This window comes from Tachysurus vachellii, chromosome 17, assembly GCF_030014155.1.
Source record: "Tachysurus vachellii isolate PV-2020 chromosome 17, HZAU_Pvac_v1, whole genome shotgun sequence".
NCBI lineage: Eukaryota > Metazoa > Chordata > Actinopteri > Siluriformes > Bagridae > Tachysurus > Tachysurus vachellii.
In genome coordinates, this window is record NC_083476.1 from 5,139,487 (window position 1) to 5,155,156 (window position 15,670).

The 15,670-nt window shown below is 37.2% G+C and overlaps 1 protein-coding gene across 1 annotated transcript in view; it reads left to right on the top strand.

The window, feature by feature from the left end:
* The window catches only part of arrdc1b (arrestin domain containing 1b), a 42,818-nt gene that overhangs the window by 22,334 nt on the left and 4,814 nt on the right, over positions 1–15,670 (top strand). Inside the window, exons 2-7 of the mRNA XM_060890248.1 lie at positions 2,202–2,312; positions 7,803–7,853; positions 12,349–12,503; positions 13,799–13,981; positions 14,078–14,254; positions 14,841–15,321. Coding sequence (XP_060746231.1) covers positions 2,202–2,312; positions 7,803–7,853; positions 12,349–12,503; positions 13,799–13,981; positions 14,078–14,254; positions 14,841–15,321 — 1,158 coding nt within the window. The remainder of the gene's footprint in view (positions 1–2,201; positions 2,313–7,802; positions 7,854–12,348; positions 12,504–13,798; positions 13,982–14,077; positions 14,255–14,840; positions 15,322–15,670) is intronic.

Sequence of the window (15,670 nt, forward strand, 5' to 3'; positions counted from 1 at the left end):
TATATCAACAGGAGACATTAATTTATTAATCTGTGTGTCTGTCTAACTCGTGTGTCTTTATAAATGTCCCCAATCTCTCCATGTGATCCAAGATTAGAGCATCCTTTGCAAACAGTTTCTTTCTAGACAAAATGTTAACGACTGATCATCCAATCTAAAAGATGGACCGAGGTAATACCTCCAGTTGTTTCAGTTTTATCTTTTCCTACTGGCTCAGATGGCAAGCCACAGATGGTCCAACTGTTAATGTAGTGTTTTATATACCCCAAGCAGTATGAAACTCTGAGGACCCCGGAGTGACTTTTCTTCTTTAGAGCATCCTGCAATTATTCCTGCAGAGCGGACCTGGAGAAGCCTCTGTGCCAGCAAGCTCTGCCATCTGCCACTGGTGTTTGTGTGCGTTGCCAATGTCTAGACTCACCACAAGTCTTAAAATTCCACATCCGTATGACGGATGCCGGATTGAATTCGTGTCGTCGGAAATGATCGGTTCTCTTTGTTTAAACCGATCTGGTGGAATGCATCTTCTCCTTTTTTCCACACGTTTTAGCCACAATAGTCTTGTGGAGTTTAAACTAAAAGAGCTTGGATTTCAATTAGAAAGCAGAATGAAAAGCACCTGTATATGTGGAAGCTATCTGTTTGTTTTTTTTTCTCCTCTGGGTATTTCAGTGCTTCTTTGTGTGTGTGGATGCGAAACATGATGCTCTGGGAATGTTGGGGGAGAGGATGGGGAAGGAGGGTACTTCAGGCTTGCTAGACAGAGAGAAAGAGAGCAATGACTTTGTGCCACAACCATGAGGTGATTAGGCTTGACATCATACACATAGTACGGCCAGTAAGCAGAACTCCCTTTTCCCTCTCTCTTCATTCTTTTTGCTTTTCTTTTTAGTTTGTTTACTTTAACCTGTTTAAAATCCTTGGGTAAACTGGACTCTACCTACTTTATTTACCGGATAATTAAATATATATTTTTTTTTACTATTGACTGAATGAGCTACGTTGCTTCAGAATTAAAAACCAGCATTTGCAAACCACATTGTGAATCAGCAAGCGTGGAGGAATGTGGCACACTGTTATCTTTCACTACCATGGCATCATTTTGCATATGCGTATTTGTGTGGCAGTCTGGGAAAATCCATCAGACGTCACAGTGGCTGAATTCCAGTAAACATTAATCAGATGATCAGTAATCATCCTGTCCTAAGAAATCTAAAACCTCTCTAGCTAAGTATCATTTTATTACACATGTTGTTTTATAGCTATGTTCCATAGCAAAAAATTTCAGTTTTCTTGTTGTCATTGGTTGTAACCCGGATATAAAATGCTACATCTTGTGGGTGCGATACATAAAACAGAGAAATATATTTAATTTTTTTGGAAAGTAGTGTTCAGAATTCTATAACATAGTAAATTTCACCATGCAAAAGGTTTCACAGGGCGTGATACTTTATTTCATTCTCATGATTCTCAGTTTGAACAACTGGTGTTGAAATATAGTTGGATTTGAAGAACATTGTCAAGTTTATTACATAGAAATCAAATAGATCTAATGGTCTCAATGGCTTCTGTTTTGTGAATGATCCTTCTGAGTAAGAACACAATAAATTAAACCCAACAGGTGGTTGATTAGGGGGCATGGTGGCTTAGTGGTTAGCACGTTCGCCTCACACCTCCTGGGTTGTAGGTTCGATTCCCGCCTCCACCTTGTGTGTGTGGAGTTTGCATGTTCTCCCCGTGCCTCGGGGGTTTCCTCCGGGTACTCCGGTTTCCTCCCCCGGTCCAAAGACATGCATGGTAGGTTGATTGGCATCTCTGGAAAATTGTCCGTAGTGTGTGATTGCGTGAGTGAATGAGAGTTTGTGTGTGTGCCCTGCGATGGGTTGTCACTCCGTCCAGGGTGTATCCTGCCTTGATGCCCGATGACGCCTGAGATAGGCACAGGCTCCCCGTGACCCGAGGTAGTTCAGATAAGCGGTAGAAAATGAATGAGTGAGGTGGTTAATTATTGCGCTATTTTCTCACTCTATGTTTTATTCATCTTAAATCACAGCAATTTGCTGAACGATTACATTTTTATGATCCGTTTGTCATTTGTATCCATTTATAGTTACGTTTACTGAAGTGTCATTGAGGATTTTGACTGTTTGATTCTAGCTTGATTAGTGACCGTGATTCATTTTCTCATCTCTTCTCTTTAGCCATCAAGGTGAACTGTGTGGGCTCCTGTGGCATCTCCAGCAAGATGAACGACAACTCATGGATGGTGGAGGAGCAGTATGTGAGCAGCATGCTCTCTGTGGCTGACAAAGGTAAGGAGACTGTCTCATGTTTTATCGAAAAGAAGTTTAGAAGTTACCAACTCCATGTTGTGTCTAAGGACAAAATCCTCCTAATCAATACACAATTATCAGACTGTATATGACTGTAGAAAGGACATTATTCACAATAACAATCTCCGGTGTTATAACAGTTTATAATCACACCCTCCAGTGTCACCCAAATGAGGATGAGGTTCACTTTTGAGTCTGGTTCCTCTCACGGTTTCTTCCTCTTCCATCTAAGGGAGTTTTTCATTACCAGAGTCACCTCAGGCTTGTTCACTGGGGATAAACACAAACACATTCAAATATAAGTACAATATTAATCTTGAATATTTTATAAATCTTTCTACAATGTTAACCTTTTAGTACTTTTTGCAATGTTTCTTATGTTCCTGTTAAGTTGCTTTGAGACAATGTCCATTGTTAAAAGAGCTATACAAATAAATTTGAATTGAATTGATTATATTTCCCTCTCCTCAAGTGTATTACCGCATGATACATACAGCGGGTAAAATAAGTATCGAACAAATCAAATCAAATCAAATCAAATTTTATTTGTCACATACATACTGAGTACGAAATGCAGTGAAATGCTTTTTGCATCTGTTGGGATAAGAAATATAACCAAAAGTAGGTAGATAAATGAAAACGTATAAACTATATAAAAAGAAACTATATAAAATATGACAAGATGAAAATATAACTGAAAAATAATGTATATACATAAATGTACATAAATGCGTATGGTTTTTAATTATTTTCCATTTCTACATCACCATTTTTCTCCGTAAATATATTTCTAAAGGTGTATAAATACATTTACACTTTTTGATTTGGGAGGCAATTTTTTTTCTTAAATATCCAAAGCAACTTACAAGTGAGGCAGAATAAAATCCAAGAAGCTACTGTAGATCAGGGGTTGCTAATCTTATCCCCAAAGGACCTGTGTGGGTACAGGATTTCATTCCAATTCAGCAGGAGACACATCTAATTCCACCTGTTTAATCAGTTGATCTTGGCTTTTAAAAGACTCAGGTGTTGGAAGCATCCATCAACTGCCTAGAAGCAAGTGTACGTTTGCTGTGCGAAGAGGTGCTAAGGATGAAAAGTAACATTAAAATTGCTGTTAAACCAGGTCTAGAAATTGAAATGATTTAGTTTGCTTTTTTAAACATTTTTTTTTTTTCAGACAGACTGAGACTAACTGAGAATTATTTGGTCAATTATATCACAAGGGGTACAAACTTTTGCACAAAGCTTCTTTATATTTATATTGAGAAAGTAGTCTGGTTATTTTCCTAAATAAATAAATAAATAAATAAATAAAAGTATTGCCTGAAATTGTAGCTTTAATTTTCTGTTTTAAAATGAGTTAAAAACTTTAAATTTGTGAAAATAAAATTAAACCTGGCAAATTAAAACTTTATGTGCAGGGTTGCCAGGTATTAGCAAAACTGCCTGTTCCAGTGATATCTTGGAAAAAAAACGATTAATCCCTCTGTATGACTGTAAGTGACATCGAAAGCAAAGATCTCATTTGATGAAAAGAATCTAAAACGTATACATATAGTATAGCTTCGTAAAGAAAAGATATGAGAGTGAAAGCCACGTCTTGGAAGAAATGACATTCAGTGATGTGGTTTGAAGTGTTTGAGCACTCATGTCTGGAAAAAACCTGTAGTATTACTTCCTGCCTGTCGATATACCTAAAAGCAAAAGTTTTGACTCTTCCTGTCTGTGAAACAAATGACTCATTGCTTCTTTGACACCTTGACAGTAACCTGTGGGAGGTTAGAGGATGAAAGAGTGTTGTACGTGTTTATTTTTAATTTTTTTTTTGCTTGACTGTATGTATCATCAAACAGGAAACCTGTATGTTCTGTGGACTGAATCATCAATGCAAAACATTTTAAATCTTGGAGTTTTACATCCTGAATTACGCTTTACTTCACAAGAGTTATATTCAGTTTGATTTCTATAGCGCTTTTAATAATAGACATTGTCACAAAGCAGCCTTACAGAGAACTCGGTGTAGATTTCCATCCCTAAGGAGACAGCAAAGAAAACCAGATTCAAAAAGAAACCCAACCTGAGTGACCATTCTGGATGACTACAATACTACAATAAAGTCAAAGATAATTAAGTGTCTTGAGTGGATGATCTTTTGTAGAATTTGGCAGATGCTCTTACTGTATCTTATCAAGCAGTGGTAGCTTGGTAGACTTGGGGTTTGAACTCACAACCTTCTGATCTGTAGTTCAACGCCATATGGCACTGACTACCGAGCCCTTTGTTTTACTGTAAGTGTTGCTACGTCCTGATTTTCATGTCATACAGTATGAGGGACATGTTTACTCAGATTAGTCTGTTGCTTAGCTTTTAGTTGTAACGTTCTTACACCACATTATTTTACACCGTACATGCAGGACTTCCAAAACACGGGTAAAATGTGATGCTAAACCGGCTTCTAAATTACAAACGTAAAATGTTCCTCTACGGGGGGTTAAAACCAAGGTTTAGAATGACCATAACATGGGTTTAAGAGCAGTACATAAAAAATTCATATTCTAATGTTCTAGTAGTGGAATTTAATACTTGATAATTAGATACTGTAGGAGATGCCAGAATGTCTGTGGTAATAAATTGTTATATATCACTGGTGTTGAACTCATAATTCTGATTAGAATTGAGTGATGATTGAGTTTCTATTAAAGCAGCTCTATTATCCGCATGTAGTTTTTCAGTGTTTTCATTAACACCCTCGTACAGTACACAGGGATTTGTATGAAGGACGCTTCACGTAATTCGTCTTATTACCTTTAAAAGAGAGGAAATGATGCTATGGTATGCTAGAAGAAACAAAAACCCTTTGTTATATGCTGTCATTAGAACATAATAAACTTCTGATAGATCCTGGACAGGCACGACCTGTCATATGAAAAGCATTACCTAATAGGTTTGTTTTGACAAAGATCTTAACAGCCCACTGAACTGGATTTTCCAGTGCTTCAGCGGAAGTATTGGAAAAACGATTTGTAGGGAGTGTTACAGTTAGAGCTTTATTTGAGCTGGACTGGTTAAACTGGAGAAGGTGCTATTATTAAAGTGGTTACCTCATTATCACTCATTATAACTCATTATCAATTGATGTCATAAATTTTGCTGGTGGGATTTGACGAACAAGAACAGTGTTCCTCATATGGCAAATTATTGACCTTTCAATCAGTATAAAGAAATGATTTTTTTTAAATTATTATTTATATTCTATTATTTTATTTACATAGAAAATGAACAGACACCGATCGCTTTGTCACTTTCTACTCCGAACCCTGGGTAATGATTTGTTTGGACTGTAGATCATTCGTTTTTAATGAGAGCTGGTGACTTACGAAAAATTTGGGGTGACTTGATACAGCGACTACCAATGAGAGTGAAGATTGTATGATATGATGAACATATGCATTGGTGAATTTTTGTATACAAACACCAATCCAGAATGCCGTATTTTCATGGCAAGAAAACTGAAACATTGCTTACGAAGCACACCGACGGCATTCTGGAGGATTCTCCGATACTCTGTTTGTCTCATTTAGATCTTATCTCTCTTATCTGATTGTTTAAATGCTTGGAGTACACATTGCTGTCTTTTAATAGTTTAAATTCCCCCGATTTTGAGATAACCTAAACAGACACAGCTGACAGACTGATAGAAACAACAATGTCTGTCTTTTTCATACTAACAAATATTTAAAACATATTCTTCTACTTTGCTCCGGGGTTTTAAGAGCCAGCAGATTGCAGCAACTGTGCTTTCAGAGCTGCTCCTTCTCATCATTTCCTCTAACAGACCTCTTCCTGTCTATGAGGCAGCTTCATGTAAACAATAAGAGAATTATGCCGTAATTCTTAAGCCGCAGTGATCGTTTTTAAATCCTGAGCCGCTCTGCACAGCTGGGTTTTCATACACATAAAACACATCACGTACAGTACATGTTGCTTCTTAGAAACAGAAAGCTTTTAGAAAGTTTTAACATGGTTTTAACAAGTTTTAGAAAGATAGTAACATGGCAGGGCTAGATATAGGAGTTAGTCACTTTTCACTTGATTAGTCATTGTCTTATCTCTTGACCTGAACTTCCTGTTGAAGTCAAGAGCATGTTAGTATGGTACATGGCATGAACTACACACACACACACACACACACACGCATGTGTTCCATACATAAAAAGTAGTGAGCAGGATTGTAGTTTTGAAAATAATGATTAATTATAAAATGACCAATTAGATTTAAGCATTCTAACCAGACTGACATTTCCTCCTGTATTTTTCTCTTTTCTGATTGCAGAAATTAATGCAAAATCAAGTCAGTTCTCTGTATAGAATAGAAGCCTTTATTTGGTCAAATATACATTACTTTGGAGATTGGGGTCACAGTGTCACAGTGTCAGCCATGATATAGTGACTCTGGAGCAATGAGCTTTAAGGACCTTGTTTAAGGGCCTAAGGGTGGCAGCTTGGTAGTGCTTGGGCATGAACCCCTATCCGACCACAATCCCATTAAGAGCCTTACCCATGTGAACCACCACTGCTCCAATATTTGGAAGAGCTTGCAGTTTGTCAATACAACTACAGATTTTCCGCTGATTTGGGCAACAATGTGTCATGTGACATGGAATGTCATTATACAGTATGTGGTTTCACTGGTAGGAGTTTTAAAGAAGAATCCTGTGCATGCAGTTTGCCAATTCAAGTAGTTTTCCGCAAAAAAAAAAAGCACAAAAACATCACAAATGTAAAAAAGCTGCTGTAAAATCAAGCATTTTTGGTTGGATTATGATATAAAAGAACTTTTATTAAGAACTTTTATTAAGTACTGTTGAATTCTTACTTCTGAGTGCTAAGGGGGTTTTGGGGTCATTTATTTATAACATCATTAACTTCAAGAAAGAAAAAAGAGATGCTGGTGAGTTGATGAACTGCTGTAGCATAAGCGGTAACATGAACTTACTTTGCGGCTGTTCCACATTATTCAGTGTGACTATAAACTGATACAGAAGTACACAATTCTTTAATTAAATAAAAAAAAAAACATATTTATAAGTTACGGAAATTATAATTTGAACAAAAGTATTTTTGGAAAAAAAAAATAAATATCACAGTCGTCATGGTAACAGTAACACCACTTTAGGACCACATCATTGATTATGTTCCAGCTCACTCTGTCAAGTGAGAAAAAAAATATAAATAAATAAATAATAATAAAAAATAATTAGAAATGTAATCAATTTGATTCTCTGTGTATTTTATAATTGAACCGATTTCCCTGTTTGTATGTTTATTTAATTCCTAAACCCCAGATTATGCCGTTTGGACTGGCCTCACTTTTAAATAGTTCTTTAATAGAAACATTTTGGGGGAAAAAAAAAGAAAAGAAAAATATAATTCCGTTTAAACCGCACTTCTTCTCTTGTTTTGCAGGAACCCTTCCAGCCGGAGAGCACTGCTTCCCTTTTCAGTTTCTTATACCAAGTAAGCTCAAGAGTCACACTGTTCTGCTAATAATTCTGCTAATTATGCTATAACTGATTTAGACTGATAGACCTGTTTGTGTTAATTAGCCCTTAGAGCATATGATGCTAGTGGATGTTCACATGATTTGTAAATCTGGGTAAAGATGACTGACAGTTTACAGCATCAGCCTGTCTAAGGTTATTTATTAATGGCCTGCTAGTAGGGAAACATCCAATTCCTTTGCTTTCCTTGCTGCTTACATCCTGTTTAATAAGTTGGAGTATATTAGGAAGCTCAAGAGTACTAGTGGTCTCTTGAGAATGGGTGTTTAAAACATTAAGTGGCATAGCGTAGTCCAGGTGTAAGCTCAGATGTATGCTTTGAGTCTAGGAAGGAAAGGAAGGTTGCATCTCTTATCCTCAAACAGTATCCTGGAAAACTTCTTCCTGTTTTTGATTACTCGTTCTGGCAGCCAAGATGGCAGTTTGTCACTATAATCCTTTTTGTATAGCAGGGGATGTTTGGCAGTTTAGCCAATTATTTTAATAATTTAGAATTCTGAATTTCACCATTTTAGTGGGAGTCTAGTGAATGCACCAGTTATCACATTAGTTCAGAATGTTTGTTCCTGAATGCTAATGAAATGATGAAGATGTAGGGGACAAACACGTCTGCTGATTTTTTCTTCTTATTAGAGACAACACTGCATCAAAGATTAAAAAATCTTATCATTCTGCCTAGATTATGCTACTAAATTACATGATATTCCGTATGGGGTTCCACAGGGATCTATACTCGGCCCTCTTCTGGTTTTTTTTTCACGTCCTGGTTTTGTTACACTGGGTTGTTTTGTTAGTCGGCCTGACTCAGTTTTCTGAAGCATTTTTGAAACATCATGCTCCCCGCCCTTAACATTACATAATTTAATAAACATTAAATCATTGACATTACTATACAAACACTAAAGAGCTTTCCATAGCCAACTTCATATCGAGCATTATTTCCTGGATAAACAAAACCTTCCTTAGGTACAATGAAGACAAATGAGTCCAAACGAGAAAGTTTAGGTATAAAGACAGTAGTGATAGATACGAAGAAACTTGTTCTTCTTGAGTTTGTTCTGTCCTTTGATGGATATCGTACGGGTTAAACCTTTATGACCTTTATGACACATGCTTTTGAGAGCATTAAATTACAACAGTCATGGGAACAAAACATTACACAACATTATAATATATAAAAGATTATCAAAATAGCACTTTGGACTAATATGAGCATGTAAAAAAAAGGATATTGGATTGGATATTCTTAGATATTGGTTTCAAATAACTAAAGCTTGGAATTTTAATTTAAAGAATTTTTTATGCTATTTATACTCAAGTATTAGTACTGCTTAAATACTTTCTTAGTCATTTTTACAGAAAACAATATGAGATCATTATCAAATCATTATCGTGTTTGACTTTGTGGGCGTGTCTATAAAAATGACTGACAGCAGTCCAAAGCAAATACAAAAAAAAAAAACATTTTGGACCAGTTTCAAAATATATATATATATATTTTTTTCACCTACAAAATCCATTTGTTCTAAGACTTTAGCAAATATTACTACTAATAACATCTAATAATGTTTTTTTGTTTGTTTTTTTTTTTATCATATTTCTTCCTTCAACCTCTAGACTCTACGTGTTTGCTAACACGTTTGTTCGTCAGACGGAAGTTGATTAAGTGCTTTGCTGTTGACGTAATAGTCTATCTATAGTCTTTCTATGTGCTTTCCAAAAATTACGTTTCGGCATTCCAGTAAATCTAACCTCACCTATGATCTAATTTAGTCCAGGTACCTTTGCTCTGTAGATAGTCATTTGTATTTTTGGAATTATAGGCAGATTTTAAACACACCCTGTGTTATTAATGGTAAGTCACTTCCTGTGCTTTAATACAAATACCAAGCCCTTTGGGTGTATCAGAGCAGGGCAATAACAATAAATCTGAGCTTCTACATCGCTGGAAGATGATAAAGTTTTTGTTGATGTCATTTTCTGCCCTCTGCTGTCAGAGTGTTGATATAATTGTGACAAATTCAGAAAGGTTTTAGGAGAAATTAGTATGGACTAATGTGTGAGCCAAATCTTGAACTTGAAGCCTCTGATAAATCGCTCTTTTAGAATAATCAATGTTTTCGATTTCATTGTTGTTTGCGTTACTGCGATACCTGAAAGCAACTCATGAAGCAATACGTTTTTTTATTAATTAATCAATTTTTAATACGTTTTTTTTTTAAAATTAATTAATGCATCTTATTAAAAAACAAATCAATTAAAATGTAACCATTTAAATGCCAATATTTTGGTCTTAAATATGTAACACTAAGGGCATTAAGAACATTTTAATGATTTACTTCCTCATTTCTTCAGGCATTTTTGAAACGAATAATTTACTTTATAAATGAATAACAGGATTAATAACAGGATCGTCTTTTCAAAGTGACCTCATCAGTCGACATCACTGAATATGCAGAAAGAAAGAAGAATGAAAAGGACTTGCTTTTCTTCTTCTCAGGATCTTCAGGAAATGTACTGTAGACGAAGCAGCTTTCTGTTATGACTTGTGGACCGTACCATATATCTCAGAGGGGCGAATATGTTCCAGTAGGACGGACGAACGAGTGTGAACTGCAATGTAGAATTTTCCCGATTAATCGAAAAGGACATTTCAAGCATTTCTATACAATAATGCAGAAATGAGAAGATTATTCTAACGATGGACACGGCATTGGAAACGTTCTATCGCTTGTTCTAACGCTTGTTCTATTCTTGCGTGACCTCTGGAAGTCTGATAAAGCTAACCCTAAACATTCAGACTGTATCAGAGCGCGATGTTTGGCCACAGTGAAGGCTTGATGGTGATTCTGGCTGACGGGCCACTCTGTGTCTAGCTCATTATCAGCACTTAGGTTACAACTCCAACAATAGATCTTTCTATAGGGTTTGCTTTGGGCATCGGGGCATTTTGGAGGAAAAGGATAAATGCCATGGCTATAAGTATCTATATGCTTCTCTTTCTTTCCTTTGCTAAGCTCAAGTGTATTGAATAAATTGTATTGATTTAAGCTAGTAGGTCTTTAGTCATTAGAGTTGATCAGTGGGTAAAAGGGGACACGACATAATTGAAGTGAAGATCATATGGTTCATTTTTGTCTCTCTCCCTCTCTCTCTATCTATCTCTCTCTCTTTCTCACTCTCACTTTTCTGCACAGTTCTCTTTCTTTCTCTTTCTTTCTTTCTTTCTTTCTTTCTTTCTTTCTTTCTTTCTTTCTTTCTTTCTTGGCAACACTGCTCTCTCTCTTTCTCTCTCTCTCTCTCTCTCTCTCTCTCTCTCTCTCTCTGTCTCTCTTTCTCTCTATCTCTATCTATCTCTCTCACTCTCTGTTTATCTCTTTCTCACTATCTTTTCTGCACAGTTTTCTTTCTTTCTTTCTTTCTTTCTTTCTTTCTTTCTTTCTTTCTTTCTTTCTTTCTTTCTTGTCAGCACAGTCTTCTCTCTCTCTCTCTCTCTCTCTCTCTCTCTCTCTCTCTCTCTCTCTTTATCTCTTTCTCACTTTTCTGCATGGTTCTCTCGCTTCCTCTTTTTTCTTCCTTGTCAGCACAGCTCTCTCTCTCTCTCTCCCTCTCTCTCTCTCTCTCTCTCTCTCTCCCCCCTCCCCCCTCTCCCATATCTAAAATGTAATGAAAAGTAACTTAAAACAACTTGTGTATTTTGAGGCATTTGCTACAAGTGCTAACTTAATTTTGGAAAGATTTCCAATATTTTCAATCTTTGAATGTAATTACATTCGATATATTTGGTATGTATTGAAAATTTCAACAAAGATTTTGCCAGTCCTATAAATGATAATAATAAATATAATCTAGATAGCAAGCCATGTGAACATTGTCTTTCTTTCTTTCTTTCTTTCTTTCTTTCTTTCCTTTATTGTTGTTCGTATTAGCACAAAAGGCATTTCATCATTGTACCCTTCTTTAATTTCTCTGCAAAAAAGAAAGAAAGAAAGAAAGAAATCCAGGATTAAGTATGGTGTGTCTCACCGTTCAGTGTCTCTTAGTGTGCTTTTTTTGCTTTTCGTCTTCTTGTCTGTCTCTGTCATCCGCTTCCATTATTAGCCCTACTAAATGAGCCCCTGCTAGTCACTGTCCTGCCATGATAGAGGAAAAAGCTTTTAAATCACACAGATCTCATCCAGTGACAGTGCTATATAGAGCTCTGGCTAATTAGTCCTAGTCTGAGCCTAGGCTTCTACATCCACCATCTCTTTTAATTCAGTAAACCAGTAAATAGACCCATGCAGCAGATGTCTGTATTAAGTGACTATATTCATATGGGATTACTTTATACACATATCTTTTATGGGAGAAAGTCAGAATGTTAATTTGTTTTATTTGATTTTGTGTTTGTTTGTTTGTTTGTTTTTTTTTCAAATTATGTCCCAATTAATTAACTGTATCCTTCTTAGCACACGCTCCGACTTCATTCGAGGGTCCGTTCGGGAAGGTCGTTTACAGAATCAGGGCTGTAATAGACACGCCACGCTTCTCTAAGGACTACAAGTCTCAGAAACCCTTTTACCTACTCAATGTCTTGAACCTCAATGAGTTGCCTGATATAGAGGTGAGAAGTCTTAACATAAGTCTTCTTGTTATAATTAGTGTGCACAGCTGTCACCTCTTTGATCTATACATACAGATAAGAAGCTTTTTTTTTTTACACGACGCACGTCTGGTTCTTAAATTATAGAGTGGCTTGCATAAGTATTCACACCCTTTAACTTTTATTCTGCTATAATCATCATGCTATAGCATTCTGTTGAATTTACAACATTTACTACATTGTGCCTGGCTTGCAAAACTATTAACCCCCGTTGGTGTTAATCGTCTAAATTAGTTCTAATCCTTTGACATTAGAAGTCATTCAACAATTCATGTGATTTCAATATAAATACACCACGTGTTGGAATACCGGAACAAAACATCATGAGGAACCAGGAACATTCTCAGGACATATCAATCAGGCATTGGTTATTTAAAGCAAACTTCGAGCATCCAGTAAAGGTGTAAAGCGTCATCGCATCTATTTATTTATTTCTTTTTTAAGTGTAACGATGAGGCTAACAACCGAAACTAGCGATCCTAAATTTTCCATGCCGAGATAACGCTCGGCTGGTAGAGCGAACGAACATCATGAAAAGTCTTTGCTCATTAATGGGATCGTTCCATTAAATCACCACTATATTCTGAGAAGTTTTCACAACACTCTTACAGCCAAAGCTCACTTTGTACAGTACAGTTATTGTAAGAAGTAATTATATATGTCTTCACTGGTAGGAGCTTGGAAGAAGAATCCTTCCAATGTGCTTCCAATTTCACCAATTCAAGTAAAAAAGGCAGAAAAAAAAACTCAGCAAGTTGCATCACAAATTTTTAATCTCTAAAGCTGCAACAAAATGAAGCAATAAATAAATAAATAAATAATCCTAGCGGAACTGTCTGTTTTATGCATAAGGCAGATGGCCAAAATTTGTTCTTAAACATGGTTTGCAACAAAGCCTGTGATTGATTATTATGAACTACAGCGACACATTCCGTGCTTCATACGTTTCACTAACATGCTAAACACTATTGTCGCTTTTCTGTCATGTTCCACTGATGGCTCACCATTGTTTATTCTCTTGTGAGTTTGCAGCGAACAATCTTCATTTTAACAGTACTATCGGTAGTATGTCATGACCAGTACAAACCTGCGGAGAAGCTTGAAGCAACCAAACAATCACTAGACTAAAAATATGGAAACGTTCAAAGGGAGTGAATATTTATGGAAGCCTGTACTTAATAATTATACACTGTCAAAGACGCAAGGAATGTTTATTTTGAGTCACAGTCCTATTTTCTGATGCTGTCTTCTGCCAGCAACCCAGCTGCGCTGTCACAACTAAGAAGTTCACGTACTTCCTGGTGAAGACGGGAACCCTCATGCTGAAGGCTCACAGCGACCTGAGAGGATACACTCCAGGCCAAATCATCAAACTCTCCACCGAGATCCACAACAAATCAGGCAAAGACACAGGCTACATCCTGGCTAGTCTCATACAGGTAGATATCGTTTTGTCTTAAGGATGTTGTATCGAAGATGGCCTTTACATCATTGTGCAGCTTCTTGTCCTATCTGACTGGCTTTGTCCTATACAGAAAGTGACCTATAAGATGAAAAGGCCGTTGTTCGATTTGAGGACCATAGCGGAGGTAGAGGGGGCAGGGGTCAAAGCGGGGAAACATGCAGAGTGGAAAGAGCAGATCATCGTTCCTCCTCTCCCTCAGTCTGCCCTCGCTGGCTGCAGCCTCATAGATGTCGAGTACTTTGTCCAGGTAAGTTCAACTCTTCCTCACACCTCGCTTTAAGAGACACTGGGCCATCTGAATTGTATGAGTAGAATAAACTATAAATACATTTCACTTGAAATTGAACTCATTTTATTGTTTCTTTTAGCCATCTTGCCATTTCTTGTCTTTCTGTAAAGAGCCACAGGATCTGTCGATAATTTCGTCTTTCGAAAGAGCAAACAATCCGGTTTTGCATGTGTACCTTTGATGACTATGCAGTTTGGGAGTTGCTGACCTAAAAGTGCAAATAAATGTGGATATGCAAATAGATTTGTGAATTTACACAACCTGACAACTTGAAAGTCACTTCAGGAATGGTTTCATGCTCAAACCAGTATAGCTATAAAGTACTCTATTGCATTAAGTATTATATTTTTTTCGAAGGCTTTGAAATCATTTAACTGCTCAGGAAAGCACATACAAACATGGCTTGAATCTATTTGGAAAAGTCCAATATAATGTTCAAACTGCAGAACATAAATGTTTTTCCAAAATTCACACTTCCTGCCTGCCTCATATTCTGACCGAGCTATAACTTAATTGTTATTTTATCGTTCTTTTATTCTGAAAGGTTTCCCTAAAGTCTCCTGAGACGGTGGTGACGCTGCCGATCTACATCGGAAACATCGCCGTGAACCTGACCCCTACGAGACCGCCTCAGCCAAACCCCCTTCAGCACGGAGCTGCGATGGCCGCCGTACCGAACGTCAGCCCTGGACCGGTGGTACCGAGCGCGCCTCCGGCTGAGGACGACGAGGACGAGGTGCAGGGTGCAGGAGCTCTAAGCAGCGAGGAAATTCCTACCAAGAGTCACTCCCAGCAGGACTACTCGGGCCAGGCCATCGCCATGTCGCCTGGTGCCTTTAGTCACGCTCCGGCCCAAGCTCTTCCTCAGGGTCAGCCAGGCCAGTCAGCCGAAAGCTCGGCGCCGCTTTTCTGTGTCTCCACAGGGGCCACCATTCCCTTTTTCACTGACGGAAATGCCACACCTGTGCCCACAACCTGCCCTCTCATTCTGCCTCCAGATTATAGCAGCTGGGAATATCCGCATGGTGAGTGACAACACCACGACCTGCTGATCTGATTTACACAGGGAAAACACAACTGTGCATCAAACAGTAGCCTTTATTTGCAGGTGGTTTGTTTTACATTTTACACAATGAGATGGTGTTTTAATTAACTTTGTCATTTTTTTTTTAGGAACTCACCTACTCAATAGGGATAAATCGGGCTTAATGTTTATATAAATTTACATTTTAAACTTTCTATTTTTTATTGTTTAGTTAACCACATACATGGAAGTTATAAACATAAATGAATAAATAAATATACTAAACCGACAAATATAGACAAAAAAAAAACTTTAACCGTTTCGGCTCGTTGGTTTTGAAAGCGTTCGAC